The sequence below is a fragment of the Nannobrachium achirus genome (genome assembly GCF_963921795.1).
Source record: "Nannobrachium achirus genome assembly, chromosome: 21".
Taxonomy (NCBI): domain Eukaryota; kingdom Metazoa; phylum Chordata; class Actinopteri; order Myctophiformes; family Myctophidae; genus Nannobrachium; species Nannobrachium achirus.
The window spans coordinates 14451547-14476339 of record NC_137828.1 but is presented as its reverse complement, the minus strand read 5'-3'; the positions used below and the strand labels follow the sequence as shown (position 1 = coordinate 14476339).

The following is a 24793-nucleotide window of genomic DNA, read 5'->3' as shown; positions in this document are numbered from 1 at the left end:
AGCTTGTAGATCGGCTATTTTCGGCAAAGAGCGTTGGTGTAGAGGGGAAAAAGAGCAGACTAAGTACAGAGTGAAAGGTCAAGTTTATTAAGTATTGACAGTTCAAGTGGTTAAATATCTGAAAACACAAATTGACATGAATCCAAAATACACTGATGATTGTGCTGTCAAACAATGAAACTAAATGGGATCTATGAACAGGTTGTGGGGGTCCCTGCTTCATCTCTCTCTCAACTAAGGGGTCCTTGGCCTGAAAACGTTGAAGACCCCTGTTCTATTATCAATCGTAATATTTATAGTCTGGGTCCAAAGAGTACCATCCTAGAAATGTAGTGGAGTCGAAAGTACAATATGTCCATTTGAAATGCAGCGGAGTGAAAGTCATTAGCTGTACTGAAATTAGCTCTGGTCCAGAGCGCCAGCTGCACTGACGCTCTGACAGACCCGTCGCTAAAAGACTAGACCGGGATTTCTCAGCTCCTACGAGTGCTCAACTTGTGTCAAAATGAACTAAACTACTTCACTACTCACCAAACCAAAGGTAGTTTTGCGTTGTTGAAAGTCTATTCTCCGCGTGGGAAACCTCTCAGCACCCCACCCACTCTGTAAAATACATTATTTTTGTCATGAAATAAAATGCACCGACCTCGAGCCACCCAGCGGCCACCGCAGACACAACGGTTCACAACCAGGAAATAAGCGGCAGTCGAGTTGGATGCGTTTTATTTCATGACAAAAATAATGTATTTTACAGAGTGGGTGGGGTGCTGAGAGGTTTCCCATCATGGAGAATAGACTTTTCAACAACGCAAAACTACCTTTGGTTTGGTGAGTAGTGAAGTAGTTTAGTTTATTTTGACTCAAGTAAATTAAATACAGTACTCAATTGAATGTACCTATAGTTACTAGGCCTGTCACAATTATTACATCTAATCACAATTATTTGACATAATCGCAATTGTTTTGTCAAAATCGTCATAATCGTTTCCACGTTGAAAATGTTATTTTCAAACATAAAAAAAGAAATAGTGAAAATAGCCAATCTACACATTTTGTGACACGTTGTGAGCTTGTAGATCGTCTATTTCCACTATCAATGATGCTTTTTAAGTATAAAGTTGTCAAATATGTCAGTCTTGCGTTTGTATGTAGCTTAAGTGTCATATCTGCCATGTGCAACTTCAAACTAAAGCCTACAAGCCAAAACAGAAATGAAATTGTCAACGACAAAAACACACTGAAATCGTTAATCGCAATTATTTGAGCGACAGTGAATCTTCATGTAAAATGTCATAATCGTGACAACCCTACTACTGTAGTTACTGTCCACCTGATAAAAAAAAAAACAGTGACAATCAACAACAACAAATAAATGACCCTTCTGACCTCTGCCGGGAACCAATGACCTTCAGCCACAACCTCGAGCCAAGGGATGAACGACAAAAGGGAACAAAGGAAAACAAAGAAAAGGTAGAATAATGGATCTAAAAGCAAACACAGAGGAGTAGGAGAGAGAAAACACCTCTCCCTTCCTTTCAGCGCTCCCACCGTACAACCTGATACCAACTATTATTAGAGTCGACAAGACTGTGTGTGTGTGCGCGTGTGTGTGTGTGTGTGTGTGTGTGTGTGTGTGTGTGTGTGTGTGTGTGTGAGAGAGAGAGAGAGAGAGAGAGTAAGAGAGAGAGAGAGAGAATGGAGGAGTGACAAGACAGTGAGTGAGAGATATAGGGATATAGATAGTGTGTGTGCGTGTGTGCGTGTGTGTGTTAAAATGCCAGTCTATGATAGGCCGGATTGTCTCCTAGCCCCATATAGAACCTCACCCTCCGCTTAGCCTCGCGTAGCCAGGCTTACTCATCTGCGAAGAGAAAAGCCTGGTGACAATATCTGGCAGAGACCGTTCAACTTCCGCCGTGAGAATTTCACCGGAAGACTGCAACGCATGACGTAACTTCCGTTAAATGCAGCACTTCCGCTAGAACCAACCGGAAGTTATATTGTGGCCAGGGTGCCCTCCGCTGCATACTGTTGTGCTCCGAGATGAGGTCCTACCGGGGTATCCCCGGGCTGGGGTAGAACGCCTCCACAGTGAGGTAGAAAACACTCAAACTATGGTTTTCCATCCTACGGTACATAAAACATGCACTACGGCGTTGGGAAAACGGTTTAAATCGCTTATTTAGTCCCGGCGGCAGGTGCCAGCACTGCATCCTTCCCATTGTAGCAGAATAAGAAGCAGTACTGGCAACTGCCACAGGGGGAGTTCTGGTTGAATGGGAAAACATTAGAAAACTAGCGATTTAAGCGGTTGTTTCATGTCGTGGTGCATGTTTTATGTTCCGTAGGATGGAAAACCATAGTCTGGGAGAGTGGAACTACCTTTACTTTTTGGGTACGATTTTAGGAAAAGGCTAATCTACCTCGCCGTGGAGGCGAGGTAGGCGAAGTGTCTTTTGAGTCCTTCTAAGATTTTTTTTAAAAAACCTTTGTTTCTATGTCAGCAATCTGGCAAGCCATCGTCAAAGAAAAGGTCCTTTTCACTTAACTGGAGCTCAGTTAGCCTGTTCTTGAGAACTACTATGTCAGTGGTTCTCAAACCTTTTCATGTGAAGGACCCCCAAAATGATATTTATTTGGCCACGGACCCCCATCTCAAAATGTTTAGTTCCAGGGACCCCCCAGAAGCAAAATTTGAGTTACAAACGTTCGCATTTTCACGACTTTTTCAAAAATAGCAGATCTACAAGCTCGCAGCGTGGCACTCGTTGCCGCGCTGTGAGCTTGTATATCTGCTATTTTTTCACTGGTTAAAGCATTCAATATGTCTAGGCCTAAATGGGTTAAAGAATTGTCTAACCAGAATTATTTGAGATCATCGCAATTTTTTTACATAATCGCTGTGACATTTTTAAACTATACAAACAGGGCAAACAGAACTGTACATTTTATTTATACACATGTGCGTGCACATAGGTTCAGGGACGTGCTGGCCATTGGGAAAAGCAGGACAACTCCCGAACGGCCTGTTCATAACCGGCCGGTCCAGGCTGGCCATTAGGAAAAAAATGTAATAAAATGTCGGCCTTTGTTCCATTTTGGGGGCTGGGCGGCCAATAAAGTAAATTGTCACTGTCGGGCAGAAACCTCGTATCTCCAAGTTTCAAATTTGTAAATCTTTTCGCAAAGCAAAGCCCTGCTTCATCATACAAGGCTGTTGCACAAAAGTAGTGAAAACAGCAGATCTACAAGCACACAATTGTGTGCTTGTAGATCGGCTGTTTTCACTAGTTTAAATCATTTTTAAAATGATATATACAAACATACAGACATGAAGGTTCCACCCGACAACGATGAAATATAACTCATGTAATTGGCCCACTGGCTTGTCACTTTGTCACAAATCTTTGAGTAGCAGCAGCGCTATAGAGAGAGATCTCTCTCTATAGCGCGCAATGAGGGCCTCTCCAACTCTTTTTCCCGGGCTGAATCAGGGGCCCAGCATGTCCCTGCATAGGTTACAGCTACCTGACAGGTAGCCCGGGCTTAGTAGCATTCCGGGTTTCTGATCCCGTTCGGGAGCGGAAACAACCTACATTATGTTGTAGTCATCAGACAGACTACACTTTGGAATAGGGTAGGAATGTGCGCGAATATTCGGGTATCGGACTAAACGCTTTGTAAACCACTATCCGTTTTGAAAATACAATTCGGTTATTCCATAAAATATATTTTTAATTATTGAGATATTAACTTATACCTGATACCAGGCGGCTGTGGCTCAGGAAGTAGAGCGGGGTGGCCAATGGTCCGTGGGTCGGCGGTTCACATCCCGGCTACTCCTGTCTACATGTCGAAGTGTCCTTGGGCAAGACACTGAACCCCACGTTGCCTCCAATGGTGTTAGCTGGTCAGTTGCCACCATTGGTGTGTGAATGTGGGAAGTGAGGACGCTGGCGTCGACTGTTCGCCGCTTCACCTCCCAATGTATGAATGAATGAACCATTGTAAGCGCTTTGAGTTCGCAACTTGCTTAGAAAAGCGCTATAAAAATGCAATTCATTCAATTCAACTTTATTAAACATTTACATTTTGCACCCATATTACTGTCATGTCTTAACTCATACAGTGCCGCCGGCCACAAGGGGCGCTAGAGTGCCAGAAATGTCTCTATAGACCTTCGCTCTAGCTTCCGTCGACACTGTCCCAAGTGCCTTGGGATTTCACTCCAGCCAATGCTATGGGTGACGAGAGGAGGAAGCTAGCTGACACGTAGCCAAAATGCTAACCCATTTAGAAGCCCGATCTAAAGCTATTTCAGTCGCAAAAGACTTTCTCTTTGGGTCTGGGAACACAATCCGGAGAAAATCCTGTCTAAAGATGTGATTTATTATTGGAGTGGGCGGCGCGATGCGGCCGTTAGCACGACTACGGCCCGTGTATGGCCGAGTGTTGGCCTGGACCATGGATGGACATTTAGACAGGGGCTTCATTGAGGCCTCCGATTAAATAATTCATTTTATTAAATATCCCGAACTAGTTCGGGATAGGCACCCTGGAATACGTCGCGCCGCCGACAGTATATATTGAGTTTTTTTTGGGGGGCTCTAAACTTTATTTTAAACCATTTTCAATGGAATAAATCGTCGGACCATCTAGCGTCTCTCGTTGGCTAGCACTGGACGAGCAAGGACCACCCACGTTGCTCCAAGCAGCTCGGGGTAAGTAAAATAGCAAATAAAATATTGTATTGGATTGAAATAAAGCCGAACTTGTTCGGGATAGGCACTAATAGGGTTAATAAAATGCTGCATTTAACAAGCAAATTAAGTATTCCCTTGGTTGATTTGTGGAGCATGACTGTCACACTGACTGTGCTGTGGTCAGTGGTCGCGGTGACCTGCAGTGAGTGCATGGCACTGCACCACCAGGCAGGCTGTCTGCTGTATGCGCAGCATCATTCATTACTCTGAAAAGTTGCGTGAGTACTTTAAAGGCAAAGCGTCGTGATGGAGAAATCACACCCAATAAAGACCACTGGATGTGAATCACTCATTACCTCGAGTAAGGTAGCCTACTGCCCACTGCATCTGTGATCCATAAATTAATCCATAGTTTGAGGTGAGAACAAGGAGGAGGCAGAATAGGCGTAATCATACATTGGATGAGAATGCAATACCGTAATGGTTTAATGCAACTTTGAGGAGAGCAGAGCTGGTCAATGGTCAGTTAGTGACTCCAGTCAGTCAGACCAGCTGTAGCGACCAGCTGCAACTCATGCGCTAATTGATCTGACCTAGATTTACCTCTTTTACTGGCATGTTAACTGATTATTTTGGAGAATTTGGAGTGTTTTGAGATGAGGACACTGACACACAATGCATTCTGGGTCGTGGTCGTGGACAACTCTGGCAGTCAATAGAATGTCAAAGTCTTAGATTTGTACATGCTCCTGATAGGCCTGTCACTGTCACAATTGAGGACTGCCCCATGGTTTGAACTCCCGTTGGTCCAAACACCGTCGGCAGGTTAGCTACTCACCAGCGTCGGCAGGTTAGCTACTCACCAGCGTCGGCAGGTTAGCTACTCACCAACGTTAAGTTTTACTGAGGTTAGGGTTAAGATTAGGTTTAGGAATAGTTTTACTGAGGTTCGGGTTAAGGTTAGGCTAGGACATGTTACCTCACAATTATTACATAATCGCCTAATCGCAATTATTTGAGATAATCACAATTATTTTTGCATGATCACTGTAATGTTTTTGAAAAAGACATTCTTCCTGAGAACAGAACAATCAGATTCAGGTTAAGGTCTCCTCTCAGGGGTGATGGATGAGGTGTCAGGTTCTATTCCCCTTCCCATGTCAATCAGGGACAAACACACACCTACAGTATCCCATTACAAGTTCAGTGTGTGTGTGTGTGTGTGTGTGTGTGTGTGTGTGTGTGTGTGTGTGTGTGTGTGTGTGTGTGTGTGTGTGTGTGTGTGTGTGTGTGTGTGTGTGTGTGTGTGCGCGCGCGTCATGTTCCACAACATATTTTTCGTCACAACACAACACCAGCACAAAACTATGCGTAAATCAGGCATGACGCCATCTCTGATACCCAAACCTCCTACCTTTTCCTAATAATAAGCAACTCAAAATATATAATAATAATAAAAATAATAATTAAACCAGGGGTCTTCAATGTTTTCAGGCCAAGGACCCCTTAGCTGAGAGAGAGATGAAGCAGGGACCCCCACAACGTAATGTATAAAACATGTGTTGCAGATTAAACATTTTTCATAGATTTCTGAGACAGCTTAGACTTGTTTGACAGCACTATCATCAGTGTAGGTTGTTGGTTTAATGTATATTTTTAAACATTGAACCACTTGAACGGTCAATACTTAGTCTGTTCTTCTTTTCCCTCTACACCAAACCTCTTTGCCAAGAATAGCAGATCTACAAGCTCACAACGGCCTCGTAGACCGGCTATTCTTGGCTACTGTTCCACACAGAATAGGAATAGTAGTGGTTAGTGTAGAAAAAATAAAGTTCTTATCACACAAAAATTTGGAGGACCCCCTATGGTAACTCTGAGGACCCCCTAGGGGTCCAGTGACGTCATTACGTGCACGTCCCGCGTCTTAGACGCGTTCACGTTGCCTAGAGACGCATTCACGTCATTGTCCTGGGGTCCCACGGACGCATCGCCTCCATTGGAGTCCACGTTAAAATAATTTACCACGTCGCGAGAAAAAAATATATTTTAAAAAGTCCACAGACGCCACCATTGTTCATGGGTGAAGGCATGCTACTTTACCCTACGTTAACACAAATGAAATCCGCGTAGAAAGTCTTAAAACAGACGATAGAACTAACGACAGTGTGTGTTTTGAATCCACCGACGCCATTTTGTGCGCCCGTGCATGGTCACAGAATTCAATGGGTGCCTGAGTTTTAGCGTAGCACCGGGCCGCTCTCTGACCATAGTGGCACAGCGTGTTAGGTGATACACCAAAAAGGGTTCCCCCACAGAACGTGTATGGCAAGGCACGGCGCAGAAACGTGACGTCTCTACACTGCAGCGACATGCGCATTGACAACGAGCGGTCTCCGAAAATAACTTGAATAAAAAAAGAAACTTTGATGATTGTTGTGGTTATTTTGGCATAAAATGCCACCAAGGAAGCAATTGAAGCTTGTTGCTGGGCAATGCACAACAGAGTTTATTTTATTTATTTTGTTTTTATTTCCAAGAAGCCCGATCTAAAAAGAATGCAATTTATGTCTGCATTCTTTGGAAGTATTAAAATTGTAAGATTTGGAATTGTGGTTCATTTCTTTCAGACACATTTCTACGTAACATGAACATAACCATATAATAACCAATTCAAGTTAAATGCTGCACTTTGTCAAAAATGACATGACGCGTTGAATTTTTGTGGGACCCATAAAATATCCCTGGGACTCATCCGAAAGACCCTTCTTGGGTCCCGGGACTCATTACATTAAAAACCCAGACCCCCTGTTGAAGAACCCTGAATTAAACCATAAACTTTGAGCTGTATTAAGTTTTACCGGTGAATGTGACCGATTCAGTGATGTCAGGATGTCACATGTTTTACGAGGACACAAGTTGATGTACAACTAGGTATCATTGTAAAAAACGTCAGGTTGCATGGTCATTCATTCACATCATATTCTGTTCCTTCATGTGTCCCTTTATGACTCACAAACTCTGCTCACATCAACGTGTCACGTGAGCTCTAGTCCAGGGGTCTTCAATAGGTGGTCCGGAACCCCTAGGGGGTCCTCAGAGTTACTACAGGGGGGCCGCCAAATCAACACAACTATCTGACGTTATTAGCTCTAAATAGAGAACACAGTGGCAGAATATGGTGACTGGTCCAAAACTGGGGACAGCGCAACTAGCGGCCAATCATAGGAAGTTTTACTTCCGTATTGGAGTCATTTTAAATCGGCAGAACTATGCCCCTGCTTAGAACACGGACCGGCGTCTAGCTTTGTCACCACTAGGGGGAGCACACATTAGGGTGAGATCCATGTGTGCGCATGCGTTTTGTGCGCAGCGCATACATACGAATAGAGCAGCTACCTTTAGATGCATTTGAGATAATTGATGCCATTTGTCCCAAATTGCTTTATACAAAGTCGCGTTTCAAAGGTTTATCCCAAGCTAACCTTTCCTAGGCTATAATAATGTGGATCATGCTTATAACCATTTCAAAATGCACAATTGTTATGGTTTTGTAAGTTTTCTCTAAAGCCCCTTTTCGACTGCAGGTTTAGCACCACACTACACCACACGACACTACACCACACCGCACCAGATAAAAATATCTACATTTTCCATTACACAAAAATACCCCTATCAGTAAGAAACAAATTAACTGTGATTATAATACAATATACATTTGTATTACAACTATCCTAATTATAATGCACTATAATGGATTATAACTGTGATTATAAATACACTATAAATAATTAATATATTACTATGATAATTATAATACACTATAATAGATTATAACAGTGATTATACCACAATTAAATCTATTGTCATGTATTACAACTATATCCGGCTGGTGGTCTAAATGAAGTCAACGAGTGATCAGTCATTATGAAGTGTTTGGCCCTGTTTGGCCTAGTTCAGACCTACTCTGGAGTGGATACTTTTTAGTATCACGTTTAGTACCACTTTCACACCACTCTACCCAGGTCCTTATAGTGGAAAACATGGCACAAGTGGGCGGTGTGGAGTGGTGTGTTGTGGTGTGGTGTGGTGTTGGGCCATGTCAGTCAGTGGAAAAGGGGCTTTTAAGTTGCAATGTAACACAGCTCTGTTTACACACTCTTGTTTTTTTTTTCATATCCATGTTTTGTTTGACAGGCAGACAAAGAGAGAGAGAGAGAGAGAGAGAGAGAGAGAGAGAGAGTGACACACATAGACAGGCAGTGTGTGTGTGTGTGTGTGTGTGTGTGTGTGTGTGTGTGTGTGTGTGTGTGTGTGTGTGTGTGTGTGTGTGTGTGTGTGTGTGTGTGTGTATGTGTGTCAGACAGAGACATCCACACAGAGTGGGGCTGCTGGCTGGTCAGTAGACAGTGGTGTCTCAGCTAGCACCAGATGTAGCTAACAGCATCTTTAGCAGCATCAATACTCTCACTGTTTATAAAGCACATACACAACCACAGCTAGCATGCTAACTCTAGCACCACTCCATTCCCTATATGCAAAAACAAAGCCGTAGCACTTTGACAGAAGCCTAAACGTCATACAAAACCATTAAAACACCGCAGCGTTGCTTTAGAAATATTCCTAAAAGTATGAAGAATCGCGAGAGTGCACCCAAAAAAGAGCCGATCTACAAGCTCACAACGCGTCGCAGAAGCGACGCGTTGTGAGCTTGTAGATCTGCTATTTTAGGGGGGGAATCTCGCGATATTCGTTGGGGGGAAAAGGAGTGTATGTAGAGTGTTTTGTAAAGCTAGTATTAAAGAATAGCAAACCTTTCTTGTTGTGGGGTTTGTTGGTCTTCTTCTGGGCCATGGCACCGCAACGCCGATTATATCGATCCACAAAAATATCGATCAGTGTTAATAATTATCGGAACCGTTCGTATGGGATGAGGAGCATCAGAGACAGAACTGTGGTGATGAGAGGAGAGTTGAGTAAGTTCAGTTCATTACACCCTGCTGCAGCGGAGCGGACTGGGACTGCCAGGTTGAGAGAGAAACAAGCAAAAACAAGGCCCAAAAAGAAAAGCCACCAGATTTTCCATTTGAACCAGGGTTGCCAACATTGGACTGTCAGAATCCAGGAGAAACTTCTTAACAGATAGCTTATATATATTTCCCTGTCTCCTGTTGAATTTTTTTGCATGTTTGATACCTTTATCAGGCTTGCTTTACTAGCATGGGTACAATTTCAGCCTTAAAATGCCAAATGTAGGTGGACAGATTTGATGACAGAAGCAAAGTAAGACATCTTTAATATGACTTCTCATTTTTTAGGTCATTACTTAAGTGAATATCTGTTTGATCTTGCATGCATTGCCCCCACCCCTAAAGCGGGGGGTCAGGGGGTCCTCCCCCAGAAAAATGTTAACATAGTAGATTTAATTTCCTGTGTTCTGGTGAATTTTGGGAGTTTGATACCAAATCCAGGAGAAATCCAGGAGAAATGCCAATCCAGGAGCATGGCAGGAGATGGGGTCAAAATCCAGGAGACTCCTGGGAAATCCAGGGGTGTTGGCAAGCCTGATTTGAACCGTTTTTGATTGATTGATTGATTGATTGATTGATTGATTGATTGATTGATTGATTGGTGGAAAAAGTACTCACATTTTATAATTAAGCAAAATGATCAATACTGCAGATGTAGAAATACCCTGTTTCAAATAAAAGTCTGGAATTCAGAATGTACTTGAGTAAAAGTACAAAAGTACTGTACTGGTATCAAAATGTAGTTAAAGTACAAAAAGTAAAAGTCCTAAAATGGTAGAAAATAGCAGATCTACAAGCTCACAATGTGCTGTGATGCGTTGCGTTGTGAGTTTATAGTTCGGCTATTTTCAAATATAAAGGTTAAAATAGAGGTAAAGTGGTTTATGTATGATTTATAATATGTCTGCAAAGTAGTAGTGGAGTAAAAGTACAATATTTGTATCCGAGATGTAGTGGAGTAAAAGTAAACTTGAAGCATTGGAAATACTCAAGTAAGTACAAATACCTCAAAATTGTATAGGTACAGTATTTAAGTATGCACTTAGTTGCTTTACACCACTGCCATTTGAACAAAAATGTTCATTGATTGATTGATTGATTGATTGATTGATTTGATTTGATTGAATACCTTATTAGAAGTTTGCATGGGGAAAAGGTACCGGACTGTTACAGTTCACTGATACAAGGTCAACTAAAAGGATAGAGACCACAAGAAAGCTGTTAGGCTTGTTTGCATTGGGGTACCTTTGTAATCAATTCATACAAATAACATATTCCTGTATTGATTTCTTGATTTTCACTGGCTGATTGGTTTAATGCAGATGTATTAATTTGTGTCTTCTTATTTTATTATTGACATGTTTTACTTTGATTGCTGTGAAGCACTTTCTTTGTGACTCTGATGTCTGTGAAAGATACTCAGAAATGTTTTCAGATGCGGGTCTATGGACAAATGCATCTAAGAGGCTATTCATTTGGGGCTCCTTGACGTTTAAATGCTTGAGAACCACTGGTTTAAACATCATATACATTTTGGTTCAATACATTTAGAAACAATTAAGCCTTGTTTCTGCCTGGCCAAAAAAAAAGAAAAGAAAAAAACAAAGTCGCTTTTAATAAGCAGACTTGGCAACACTGGTGGACACCCAGGGGGCGGAACCTTACGTTACGTTGTGTCCAAAGTCGTCTAATCAGAGAGTCCTGCCACTGCGGGGTCAGAAACAGCGCTGGTCACGTGGTTTATTGTCACTTTACACCTCATAGTCTTCAATGCATTCTGTAAACTTCCGGTTCTCCGTTTGTCACTATACGCCAATAGATGTGTGCGTAGAAGACCTGGCCCCATGAAGTGAACGGGAGTGACGGTGGGACTACACCAAGCCGTTTCGCGCGCGTCAGTGCGTATGCGTGCGTATGCGGGGCGCGCGCGCGTATGCGCGTTTTGGATAGAGCCAATGTATATCAATTCAGCCGGCTACACCAGGCGTACGGATTGCGCGAACCACGGATACGCATTCCCTAAAAATAGGATCGGTTCTATTTTTTAAGCACGCCTATGCGTTTTGTACATATACTATCTGGTCTTCCTCACATATACTCCCTCCTTGGTGTAGCCTGGAGCGTTTACGCATACGCGAGCCTCTTCACGGACAGTACGCGCGTATGTGCACATTTCTTGGTGTAGTCCCACCGTGACGCAACTCTCCGAAGGTAGAAGGCTATGGTTGTGTCAGAGCCTTCGACTCTGCGTTGTGTACAAAAAAAAAGAAAAAAAAAAAAAAAAAACATGGGTAGGGTGACCAGCTGTCCCCCTTTGGGTGGGACAGTCCCACATTTCCCTGACTTTTCAGGCGTCCCCCAAATTGAGACACTGTCCCACATTGTGACTGTCAGGCTCTAATAAATCAAGCTAGTCTGGACACATTTATTTTGTTGAGAGACAAACTTCAAAGGAGACGCTGCAGCATCGTTGATCTAAACAAAAGCGAAATATGTGGGGTAGTGTAGCCTACTATAGAATCAATTTAGGCCTACACGCTACACCTACAAGTTGCTGTACTCTGAGTAGATGACAGAGTACAGCAACTTGCAATGGGCCTGGTGTACAAGATACACTACACCACTATGATACCCAAGTAGCCTACCTGTCAAAATACTTTATAAACGTTAAGGATGTCCATAACACCAGAGGCAGTGCCACAGATCACGTTCAACCCAGAGTCAACTCAAAGAAAGGGTCGAACTCGTTCTTCTGCTATACCACAAAAATGTGGAATGCCTTACCGAAGGCCATAAAGGAGTGTGGATCACTAGCATCCTTTAAAATTTCCCTGAAAAACCACTTACAGGCAGCAGCCGTTCGCAACTGGTAAAAAACCTAGCCCAACCCTACCCTCCCTGCCCCTTCATTGTATATACTTGTATACTTGTATATTCCTTGTATATACTTACTGTTTGTTTAGATTTACTGTATATTCCTTGTATATACTTACTGTTTGTTTAGATTTACTGTTTTCTTTTCTTTTTTTCCCCCTTTTCTTTACATATCTACTGCATAGTACTGTGTTCTATTTGTCTGTCATTCAATGTTATATGAGATACTTAAATGGTTTCCTGTTGAAATAAGCTTAGTCTTTTCATGGATCTCCTTTTAGTAGACCTTGTACCAGTGAACTGTACCGTCATGAATCTGTACATTTTCCTATGCAAACTTCTAATAAAGCCTTCAATCAATCAATCAAAACGCTAGTTTTAAAAATTAAACAATGTAATTGTTGTATTTTTTCCTACAAGATATGTTTTAAATCTGTAAAAATAACATTAGAAATATCCTCAGGCTATAGCAGGTTAATACAAAAAAATTATAGGCAGTAGGTATATTAGGCCTATGGTCGACTAATAGCCTATGACATCAAGGAATTTAATAGCAACTTAAGTAATACGTTGCTATTAACCCCATCGCCCACGGCCCACCCGTCCCACATTGTCCCACACAAGCGGTACTTCTGTCCCTCAAATGAACAATTTGGATCTGGTCACCCTATACATGGGGTGGGCGTGTCCTTACGTTGGGTGGGCGTCAGCAAAAGAATTGCAGATCTACAAGCTCACAACTATGTCTATGCACTATGCAGATGTGCTGGTTGGATATCTTCTGGACGTACAGGACAGATAAAGCCTATTCATTCTGAACTGAAATGGCCATATATGGACATGGGACACACATTTTGCTTTTTGAAAAAGCCTATTCATTCTGGACGTACGGGACAGAAAAAAAAACCTGTTCATTCTGGACTGTTAAAACAACAGCAGACAGAATGAACCGTGGATGCATGAGGTCACTATAAGTTCTGCACACTACATCAACATGTTTGGACTGCAGCAAGACGGTAACAGGATAGGTGGGCACCTCTCCATGTGTCCACAAGGTTTACAAATAAAATATTAGACAGTAGAGAACTGATCATTTTAGAAGTGGCTTGGCTTGTACATCTGATGACAGTCTGGAACAGGCATTCCTTACCAAGGTACTAAAGTCTCTGTAATGTCCATAAATCAGTTGTGAGAGGCCTGCAGATTGCAGGAATGCCCAAGCCAAGAGCTAAAGGATATTGGCTAAATTCTGTTCAGTGTCTGTGATAATTGGCAGTCGCCACATATGGAGGAGACGATGCTTCCTGTATCCGTGATATATATATATATATATATATATATATATATATATATATATATATATATATATATATATTAGGGCTGGGACTTTAACTGATTAATTGCGATTAATTAATTACAGAAAATTAACGTGATTAAAAAAATTAACGCATTTCAATCGCACTTAGTTTTTGCACCACAGAACCTTCAGTTTCGGGCATAGTGATCATAGCGATGCACCATCCAAGAAGAGACAACAAACGCAAAGGGAGAAGTAGCCGATCAGAGCGCTTTGCTTGGCCCAGTGGATGCGAAATTTAGATTTAAAAAACTCACTCGTTGATTTCCTCGTACAACAAAATGTGTTTTACTGCTTCTCAGGTCAAATATCGATGTGCGATTAAAATGCTATTAATTGCGATTAATTAATCACAGAGCCTGTAATTAATTAGATAAGAAATTGTAATCGCATCCCAGCTCTGTTCTTATTGTAAAGTTATGGCTTTGCCTTGGTGCATTGATAGAACACTGGAGTAAGGGGTTGAGAACGGGCTGCGGAGGCAGATGGCCGCCGTGTCTTCCAGTTTTTCTTTGCCGTTACAAAAATTGCTTCCTCATGGTTGGGACAATATCGGGTCTCTGCTCTATATATAAAGTGTCTTGAGACAACTTGTTGTGATTTGTCACTTTAATCAAATTAATCTGATGATTAAATATTAACAACCAATCACTCAGATTAAAAGTGGGATCTTTAATACATTTTACTTTAATTTAATCCTGTACCAAACTCTACACTAAAGAGAGTTAAATTAAAAAGTAATTGCATATTGAATCACATCAAACCCATAACCACTTGCATCTTATCACACCTATTCACCTCTGATCAATAGACATAGAACACAGATGATCTGATGGTTAAATATTGACTAACAATCATGTAAAAGAAAAATAGGCAAGCTTGTGTGTACACAAAACATTCCCCCCTCCCCTCTATGACAGGCATCAAACAGGTAGTTGTCGTTGATGCTTTCAAAACGGGCAGTTGTGCATATTAAAAGCAAGCCTAGAAGCTGTATAATAATGTTTGCAAAAAAAGCCTCAATTGTGAACTACATTCTGCAAAGACTTCATGTGGTCCATAATATGGCTTAACATTGCCCTCTAGTGGCCAAACATAATAATGCCCAAAGTACCAATAGACAAAGGAGTAGTTAACACCCAAAGTGACCTTTTTTCTATTGATTACTCACGCCATGGAGACTTGAGTTCAATAATATGTCTGGGTTCCCGACTTCCCGTCCAAAGTCAATTGGGGTAAATTTACCAGAATTAAATGATACTAGAAGCCGTCTAGTCGGCGACCTGGCCAACTCGGGAACGATGTAAATAGGGAATGAATGCCCCGCCCTTTAATGCAAACCCCATTATACTGTTGTCATAGGACCCGTTTTGACCATCTGTTTGCCTGTGTCCATTTATGCCCATATATGGAGATATCTGTATCTGTCTGTCTGTCGGTGTCCATTTTATGTCCATATATGGAGATCACTGCAGATATAGTCCTGGGTCCATTTTATGCCCATATATTCCCATATATGGAGTTATCTGTCTATCTGCGTCCATTTTATGCCCATATATGGAGATCTCTGTATCTGTCTGTCTGTGTCCCTTTTATGCCCGTATATGGAGATCTTTGTGATTCTGCATCCATTGTATGCCCATATATGCCCATATATGGAGATATCTGTTTATCTGCGTCCATTTTATGCCCATATATGAGATCTCTGTCGCTTTTTGTTTGTTTCCTCTTTAAGCAGAATATGCAGCCTGCTTAAATCTGCATCATTCAAGTCATCCTCCCAGTCCCACGCTTTGTTGCTTGTCTTGTGTTTGTCTTTGTCTCTTTTAGTTTATTTTTCTTTTTTGGAGTGGGAGAGTGAATTCAGCTTGAGTTTTTTTGGAGAACTTGTTTTTTTTTCAGTCTTGTGCTGTTGATTTAGCTTGTCTTATGTTTGTCTCCTCCGTCTGCACCTCAGCCAACCCAGATCTCCACTACTGATCCTTGTTCTCTTCAGCAAAAGCTGTAAAGTAATTTAAATCTGCATCATCAATGTCCTCCCAGTCACACTCTTTGTTGCTTGTCTTATGTTTGTCTCCTCCTCCATCTGTTTGTCTGTGTCCCTTTATGCCCATTATGGAGATCTCTGTATCTGTCTGTGCCTCCGACTGTGTTGCAGACACAGTGCTGTTTCCTTTAATGCAAACCCCATTATACCTGTTGTCATAGGACCCGTTTTGACCATCTGTTTGCCTGTGTCCATTTATGCCCATATATGGAGTATCTGTCTGTGCCTCCGACTGTGTTGCAGACACAGTGCCGGTTCCCCCTTTAATGCAAACCTCATTATACCTGTTGTCATAGGACCTGTTTTGACCATCTGTTTGCCTGTGTCCATTTATGCCCATATATGGAGATATCTGTATCTGTCTGTCTGCATCCATTTTATGCCCATATTTTATGCCCCGCGCGTGCCCGTGGGACGAACGGTTCTCGAGATACGCGGATTACATACATACACACTCACAGAGATTTTTTGTTGACTCATGTGGCGTACGTGATGTCAGAGCCTTTTATGAAGTGATGTCACAATGAGTCAGCGCTTGCGCCGATTTCCTCCATAACAGCCTGATGTCAACAATCAGCCCTGCATAAGGAGATTCCGAGCGTTTCGCGGCGGTTCGGGAAAACCGCGCGTCGGGTCGGGTCGAGGCCCGGCACTGCACTCCGTGCCGCGGCGGGGAACGAGCGTGCCGAATCTGAAGCCGGTGGGACGAACGGTTCTCGAGATACGCGGATTACAGACAGACAGAGATTTGTCGCATTTATAGATAGACTAGAAGCTCGGCCGCCCGAGTCGTCTAGTCGGCGCCCTGGCCAACTCGGGAACAATGTAAATAGGGGATGAATGCCCCGCCCTTTAATGCAAACCCCATTATACCTGTTGTCATAGGATCTGTTTTGACCATCTGTTTGTGTGTGTCCATTTATGCCCATATAGGAACATCAGAATACGTAACCATCTGTCTGTATATGGAGATCTCTGTAGGACCCGTTTTGACCATCTGTTTGCCTGTGTCCATTTATGCCCATATATGGAGTTATCTGTCTGTCTGCGTCCATTTTATGCCCATATATGGAGATCTCTGTAGGATCTGAATTGACCATCTGTTTGCCTGTGTCCATTTATGCTCATATATGGAGATATCTGTATCTGTCTGTCTGCATCCATTTCATGCCCATATATGGAGATCTCTGTATCTGTTTGTCTGTGTCCCTTTATGCCCATTATGGAGATATCTGTATCTGTCTGTGCCTCCGACTGTGTTGCAGACACAGAGCTGGTTCCCCCTTTAATGCAAACCCCATTATACCTGTTGTCATAGGACCCGTTTTGACCATCTGTTTGCTTGTGTCCATTTATGCCCATATATGGAGATATATGTATCTGTCTTTTTACGTCCATTTTATGCCCATATATGGAGATCTTTGACCATCTGTTTGCCTGTGTCCATTTATGCTCATATAAGGAGATATCCGTATCTGTCTGTCTGCATCCATTTTATGCCCATAAATGGAGATCTATGCAGACACAGTGCCGGTTCCGGAAAACCCTGATGTCAGACATCAGAATCCGAACCTTTCGTGCTGGTTCCAGAAAATCGCGTATCGGATCGGGTCGAGGCCGGGCACTGCACTACCTGCTGCGGCGGGGAACGCGCGTGCCGAATTTGAAATAGGGAATGAATGCCCCACTAGGGCTGTCCCCGACTAAGGATTTGTATAGTCGACTAGGATTTTAGTCATTATGTTGATAGTCGAATATTAGTCGACTATGGCCCGTTTTTTTTTTTATTATTATTATTTCTTTTTTTATTATTATTATTTTTATTTATTTTTTCGTTTTTTTTTTTTACCCCTTTCTTTTACAATGGCGTATAAACAACAGAGGTGAAACACTCATTTAAATAACATGTCTTCTTGACTTTTGTTTTAATAGATAACTCATTCATTATTTAAGCCAAGGTTTATTATCATGGCCTTATAAGAATAGTAATAAATACAGCAATAACAACAACGAAATAATATCTCTAAAATAAATAAAGTAACTAAATAATATAAGGCGAATTAAATAACAAAATACTAAAATAAGTAGGCCTATAGCAGGTGTAAAGTGTATATTCACTCAGAAGCTAAAGCCCCAGACTCCGATGTCCGTGTGTAACAGCCATGCAACTAACTGTATAGGCGATGTGGTCGCCGGTCACACATTTCTATGGGCTCTGCCCGACACCAATATCTGTGTAACATCCATACGTGCATCTATCCACGAGACGCTGCACAGCCTGCGCTGAGCCTGACAGAGAGACAGCGATTGGATTTTACAAAACACGCTTTTGGGAGTATGGACATCACATAATGGACTTAAGCCAACTTACTTTTATCTGACATGTTGCTCGGTGTGGAGTGGTAGGTCATAGCCAGATCCTGCAGCTTATTTTCGTTTTGTCATTGCGACCGTAAGGTCGCAGTTTAGTATGAAAACCTCCACCGGCCGTCCGTCCGTCCGTCCGTCCGTCCGTCACACACGTCACACCTTTGCCCTGCTCAATGTATACGTGTAACGCCTGATACTGAGGTGATGTGTCACTGTGACATCACAGATACTGAGGTGATGTGTCACTGTGACATCACAGGTGAGATCGCAGTGATGTCAGATACTCAGAGCAGGGATCTCCATATTTAGGCATAAACAGGTGACATCACAGTGATGTCAGATACTCAGAGCAGGTATCTCCATATATGGGCATAAAATGGATTCTGTTAGGGATCTCCATACTGTATATGGGCATGAAAGGGATTAGTGATGTCAGATACACTACCCTGGCAAAACGTCATAGCTGCTTCTGTACGAGACACTGAAACTCTGACATTTTTATTAGTGAAGCAGAATTACCAAGACAAGAAAGAACGGGACAAATACAAATGAATTGTGCTTAATTCTTCCTGCCATGTGTGCCCAAGACAGCTGCTTCTGTATAACAGACAGTAAATCCCTTGTCTCAAGGACATGCCGCTTGATAACCCTGTAGCCAAAACACTGCACCAACTCTACTACAGAAAAATGTCAAACTGACTCAGATAAAGAATGCAAAACACGGGCTTTGCCCAGCCAAAGTGGATGTGCACGTACTGTAACCATATTTGAACTGAAGCGTAACAAAAGGGAGGCCACAACTGAATTAACCTGGAAAATATCATGGACAATGCATAATCATGGACACAAACCTAGAAAAAAAAAACTACATTCACTCTATCATGTTTCTTTACCTCCATTTATTATTACACTTATTATTAGGGCCCGAGCACACACAGTGTGTGAGGACCCTATTGTAATTGCAAAGATTATTCTTATTCTTATTTTCCCGAAAGTAAATCGCGTTTTTGAGGCGCCAAACGTACTCCAAAAGTTGCGCAACTTTGCAAGCACATCACAAGTGGCGAAAAATTACTTATTTAAAAAAAAATAAAAGGGGGCGTGGCCTAATGGCTCAATAGCGCCTCCTACAAAACTTCGTGCCTCCAGCCCCACCATGCGGTTTCACCCACAAGTACGAAAATCGGTACACATCTGTATCGTGTCCGGACTCACAAAAAAGTCTCTCGGCGCCACGTCCGAAACCAAACAGGAAGTCAGCCATTTTGACTAATTAGTGGCGTTTTGGTGTATTTTTGGCCGTTTTCACTTGTCACACTTTAACGAACTCCTCCTAGGGGGTTAATCGGATCAACTTCAAGTTCGCTCGGCATACTCAAGACACCTTAACTCTTATACTGCTTTGAACGTTCCTGTTCGCCCCAATTCTTGAGGTCGAGTAGGGCCAATACGGGCGTTCGTTCGTTTGATGTTTTTTATGGATTATGATAAAAGACGTCCTTGCGCAACTTTTGAATGCATAATTGGTCGTCGGTGTCGTTTTGAGGACAACCGGAAACCTTTCATAAAAAAAAAAAGTAAACAGACTGTCCTGGCTCCGCCTGCCCAGAGCGACTCTGCACCAGCCTAGCTGCCAGGGGCGTCAATTGGGTATGGCAGGGGTATGCAGCTGCCATACCTTGACAGGGGGAAATAATAAAAAAATACTTTTCATCGTGCCTGTTGCTAAGGTATGGCAACATGACTGGTGTCTTCACCAGACACCAGTCATGTTGCCATACCTTAGCTTGTTCTGAACTGACGCCACTGCTAGCTGCTAGCAGCGTTGAGGGACTATATTGTTTTATGCATCGGGCTGTTAGTAGAGAAAGAGAGAGAGAAACGTTGGTAAAAGCGATCATTTTGTCGGAAAACAGTTGTTTTATAGTATTAGTAGTATAGTAATTGTAGTAGGTAGTAGTATTTAGCAGTACTAGAATATTGAGATGTATTAGGCCAACTCAGCCTCAACTTGCTGGTATCATTCCGCCGAAGTGCGACCCTCCCCCCCTGGCCGGAGCAGCAGCCAGCAGCAGAGCAGATCCACGGATAGAAACAAACTTTGTTAGAATTAGGATTACAAACCTACCCGCGTTGGTGACTCAGGACCAGGCAGCGCCCACGAATGGTGGTGGTGGTCGTGATGATGATCATGATGATGATGATGATGAAGAAGAGAAAAAGATCTCTGTAGCCGTTGGTATTGAAGATAAAAAGATTGAAGATGGTGCCAGTCGCGAAGAACCGGGGTCCAGAAGTGGATCAAGAGCCTCGTGATATTGTGGAAACCGATCCCGACGGAGCTCGACCCCCGTGTAGGATGGATCCCCCCGCCCGGGGGCTCACATCGCCGCAGCAGCAGAGACCCATGTACCGCCGCCACCGCCGCGAAGAGACAGACGAACTGGGCGATTTGGCCAATGAAGAATGGCTTCCGCGTAGAGACCCCTCGGAGAACAGAGGCCACGATTCTACTGTCCAAAGTAAGACTTCCAATCCAGTGCATGTATGTATTGTATAGTTGTATACTGTATATAGTTGTATACTGTGTGATAACAGAGCATCCGTGTGGAACTGGAAGCCTGGGATGGGGGGATGGTCAGTGATCAGTGAGATAGGGTAACGGTTTTCCATTGCGACGTGTTGCCACTCCGACATTGGGATCCGGTCTAGAGCCCGCCTACTGCATCCGGCTATTTACACGTACACATACATGCAAGAAATGTTTCCGTATCCGGACCGGATCAGTAACTTGATCCAAGCAGTTAGGATCCACGTGCTTGGTTTGTTTTTGTCGCTACTCAGGACACGTGGAGTTCCTATCACGCGCGTGCACGTACCGCGTGTAGTGTACGTGCACTGCACAGCCTACTAGGATTATTTGATGGGAATTTAGGATTTATTGGCTTAGTTTGTGTGTGCGTGCGTACGATGTGTGTGAGAGAGAGGGAGAGGTTTCTTTTTATCGTCATCATCATCATCATCATCATCATCAGTAGCTGATGATGTAGCTTTTCAGTTCAATTCAAAGGAGCTTTATTGGCATGAGAAAACATACGTTTACATTGCCAAAGCAAGTGTTACAAATAAAAACTGTTGAAAATGGGGAACATATATACAGTTGGAGGGAGTACAGCTTTGTGTAAACAGAGCTATGTTGCATTGTGACATTTTATATAGGTATACAGGGTATAAAGGGAATTTCACTGTGACAGTAAATGCATGGTAACTATTTACTATAACTGCATTTTATGTTATATATGAACTTATTGTAAGTCATTTGCTAAATGTCAAAATTGTAAATTGATTTGTTTAGATATAAACTATTTGATATTTTCCTGGCTATGATTTTAGATGATGAGTCGACGATGATGATGAGCCTACTTCTTCATTTCCACATCGTGGAAAAACAAACTTTTTTCTGTAAATCAGACTTAGCACCATGCACATGCTCACATAGACATCAAAGGGGGCTTGAGCCCCTGCCCTTTTATCCATCTGTAAAAAGTGCCCTCTCCAGACCATGAATGCTGTTTTTACATAATTACTATATATATATATATATATATATATATATATATATATATATATTTGTGTGGTAAGCAGGAAGTGCATAGAATGTTAGAGAGGCAGGGGTTGACATTTCTAAAACGGCCTTTTGATGAAAATAGTAGGCCCCCAACCTCCACGCATTCTGCTGTGACGCGTTGTGAGCTTGAAGGTGTACTATTTTTCATGTATTTTATAGTAATTATGTATTTGTATAATTTACAGATCGACCATGGGCTCGTGTACGAGTTCAGCAGACCCGGTGGAGCCCTTCCGGAGGAGCCTGGCTGGAGTGAAACAGAATGGAGCCCCAGGCCCTGTGCAGGCTGAATGACACACACGCACGCACGCACGCACGCACGCACGCACGCACGCACACACACATATACACTCTGTACTGTAGACATGTAGTGTCACAGTAGTGTCACAGTGAGATAAAGAGAACCCTGAAAGCTGAAGCAGGATTCAGGCTGAAGCTCATGTCACTGTGTCAATGTTCTGCACTGCTCTTACTACTGCTCTTACTTCTCTTACACACTAAAAGTGTGTAAAAAGACACTTTTTTTTGTTCACTTTCATTTGTTTGTAAACAACCACTGATCATAGGTGTGATGTTACTGAAACCAACAATAAAAGGCTAAAGAGAGATTTCTGCCTGAAAATGTATTCTTCACAAAAATGCATTTTTCTCAGCTTTATGTTCTCAAAGAGCTGTTTTTAGGCCACATTCTGCAGCTTCTAGCTAATGAACAGAACAAGATAAAAACTCGAAATCTTTTTCTGTTGCAAAGTAGACATTCTATTCTTCGTTGCCATATAATTGTTGTCTTTATAGTCGAAACCAAATTTCTCCAGTAGGCCTTCAAAGATGAGCGACAATTCTCAATTTAGCTGGCAGTGGATTGAGCTTTTTGTTCAATTCTGTGGCAGTAAAAGAGTTAACGATGAAAAGTTATCAAAATCGTGAGTTTTCGTAAAACGGCGTGCCCGTGGCGAAGGGTCAAACTTCCTTCACCAAACAGGAAGTGCCCCCTCTTCTGATTGGTCCATACTTGATTGTTCCTTTTTTTGGCTGTTACTCATCAACCGTTTATCGTACAGAGTTGTGGCTGGTATCATATGACTTGACTAAGTGTCCTTCACCTTAATTGGTTTAACTAAGCCCCGCCCCCTCTTCTGATTGGCCGAAACTTGATTGTTCCTTTTTTGGCTGTTACTCATCAACCGTTTATCGTACAGAGTTGTGGCTGGTATCATATGACTTGATTAAGAGTCCTTAACCTTAATTGACACTTCCTTCGCCAAACAGGAAGTGCCCTTCACCAAACAGGAAGTGCCTCTATAACTCATGAACCGTTTGTCGTACAGACTCGCGGCTGGTGTCATAATTTTTTTTTCTCAAAAATTTTTTTTTCTCAAAATTTTTTTTCTCAAAATTTTTTTTTTCAAAATTTTTTTTCTCAAATTTTTTTTTCTCAATTTTTTTCTCAATTTTTTTTTTCTCAATTTTTTTTTCTCAAAATTTTTTTTTTCTCAAATTTTTTTTTTCTCAATTTTTTTTTTCTCAAAAAATTTTTTTTTCTCAAAATTTTTTTTTTCTCAAAAATCTTTTTTCTCAATTTTTTTTTTCTCAAATTTTTTTTTCTCAATTTTTTTCTCAATTTTTTTTTCTCAATTTTTTTTTTCTCAACATTTTTTTTTCTCAAATTTTTTTTTCTCAAAAAATGTTTTTTTCTCAAAATTTGTTTTTCTCAAAAATCTTTTTTCTCAAATTTTTTTTTTCTCAAAAAAATTTTTTTCTCAAATTGTTTTTTTCTCAAAAATTTTTTTCTCAAAATTTTTTTTGAGAAAAACTTTAAACTATCGTTAAAGTGCGACCCGTGATAACGGCCAAAAATGCGCCAAAACGCCACTAATTAGTCGAAATGGTTGACTTCCTGTTTGGTTTCTGATTGGCTGCTGGCCTTGTGACGTGGGTAGAGCTGCGAGGGCCCGGTCATTGCTGCTTGCAGCTTTAATTATTATTATGATTACTATTATTACCCATATTATTAGTCTGTTTGTTTCTCTTTTCTTTTTCTCTTTTCTTTTCTTAATTTTCTCTTACCTGCTATTAGGCTGATGTATGCTTAAATCCTAAACACTTTAAATTATTATGTAAGTAAAAAAAAAAAAAAAAAAAAAGTACATTCATTCTATCATGTTTCCTTTTCAGTTATTATTATTAGGGCCCGAGCACACACAGTGTGTGAGGACCCTATTGTATTTGCAAAGATTATTATTCTTCCGCCGAATGAATCGTGTTTTTGAGCCGCAAAACGTACTCCAAAAGTTGCGCAACTTTGCACACACATCACAAGTGGCGAAAAATTTCGTATTTAAAAAAAATCAAAAGGGGGCGTGGCCTAATGGCTCAATAGCGCCCCCTACAAAACTTCGTGCCTCAAGCCCCACCATACGGATTCACCTACACGTACGAAAATCGCTACACACCTGTATCATGTCCGGACTAAAAAAAAAGTCTATTGGCGCCACTTCCGAAACCAAACAGGAGGTCAGCCATTTTGACTAATTAGTGGCGTTTTGGTGTATTTTTGGCCGTTTTCACGTGTCGCACTTTAACGAACTCCTCCTAGGGAGTTAATCGGATCAACTTCACATTCGCTCGGCATATTCAAGACACCTTACCGATGAAAAGTTATCAAAATCGTGAGTTTTCGGAAAACGGCGTGCCCGTGGCGAAGGGTCAAACTTCCTTCACCAAACAGGAAGTGCCCCCTCTTCTGATTGGTCCATACTTGATTGTTCCTTTTTTTGGCTGTTA

At 41.9% G+C, this 24793-nt stretch overlaps 1 protein-coding gene across 5 annotated transcripts in view; it reads right to left on the bottom strand.

Moving 5' to 3' along the window:
• The window catches only part of LOC308306458 (aspartyl/asparaginyl beta-hydroxylase-like), a 101670-nt gene extending 91987 nt beyond the window's left edge, over positions 1-9683 (bottom strand). For all 5 annotated transcript variants that reach the window (XM_080751468.1, XM_080751469.1, XM_080751466.1 and 2 more), the window contains exon 1: positions 9518-9683. In XM_080751468.1, coding sequence (XP_080607594.1) covers positions 9518-9557 — 40 coding nt within the window. In that variant the 5' untranslated portion in view covers positions 9558-9683. The remainder of the gene's footprint in view (positions 1-9517) is intronic.
• Positions 9684-24793: the final 15110 nt, after the last annotated feature.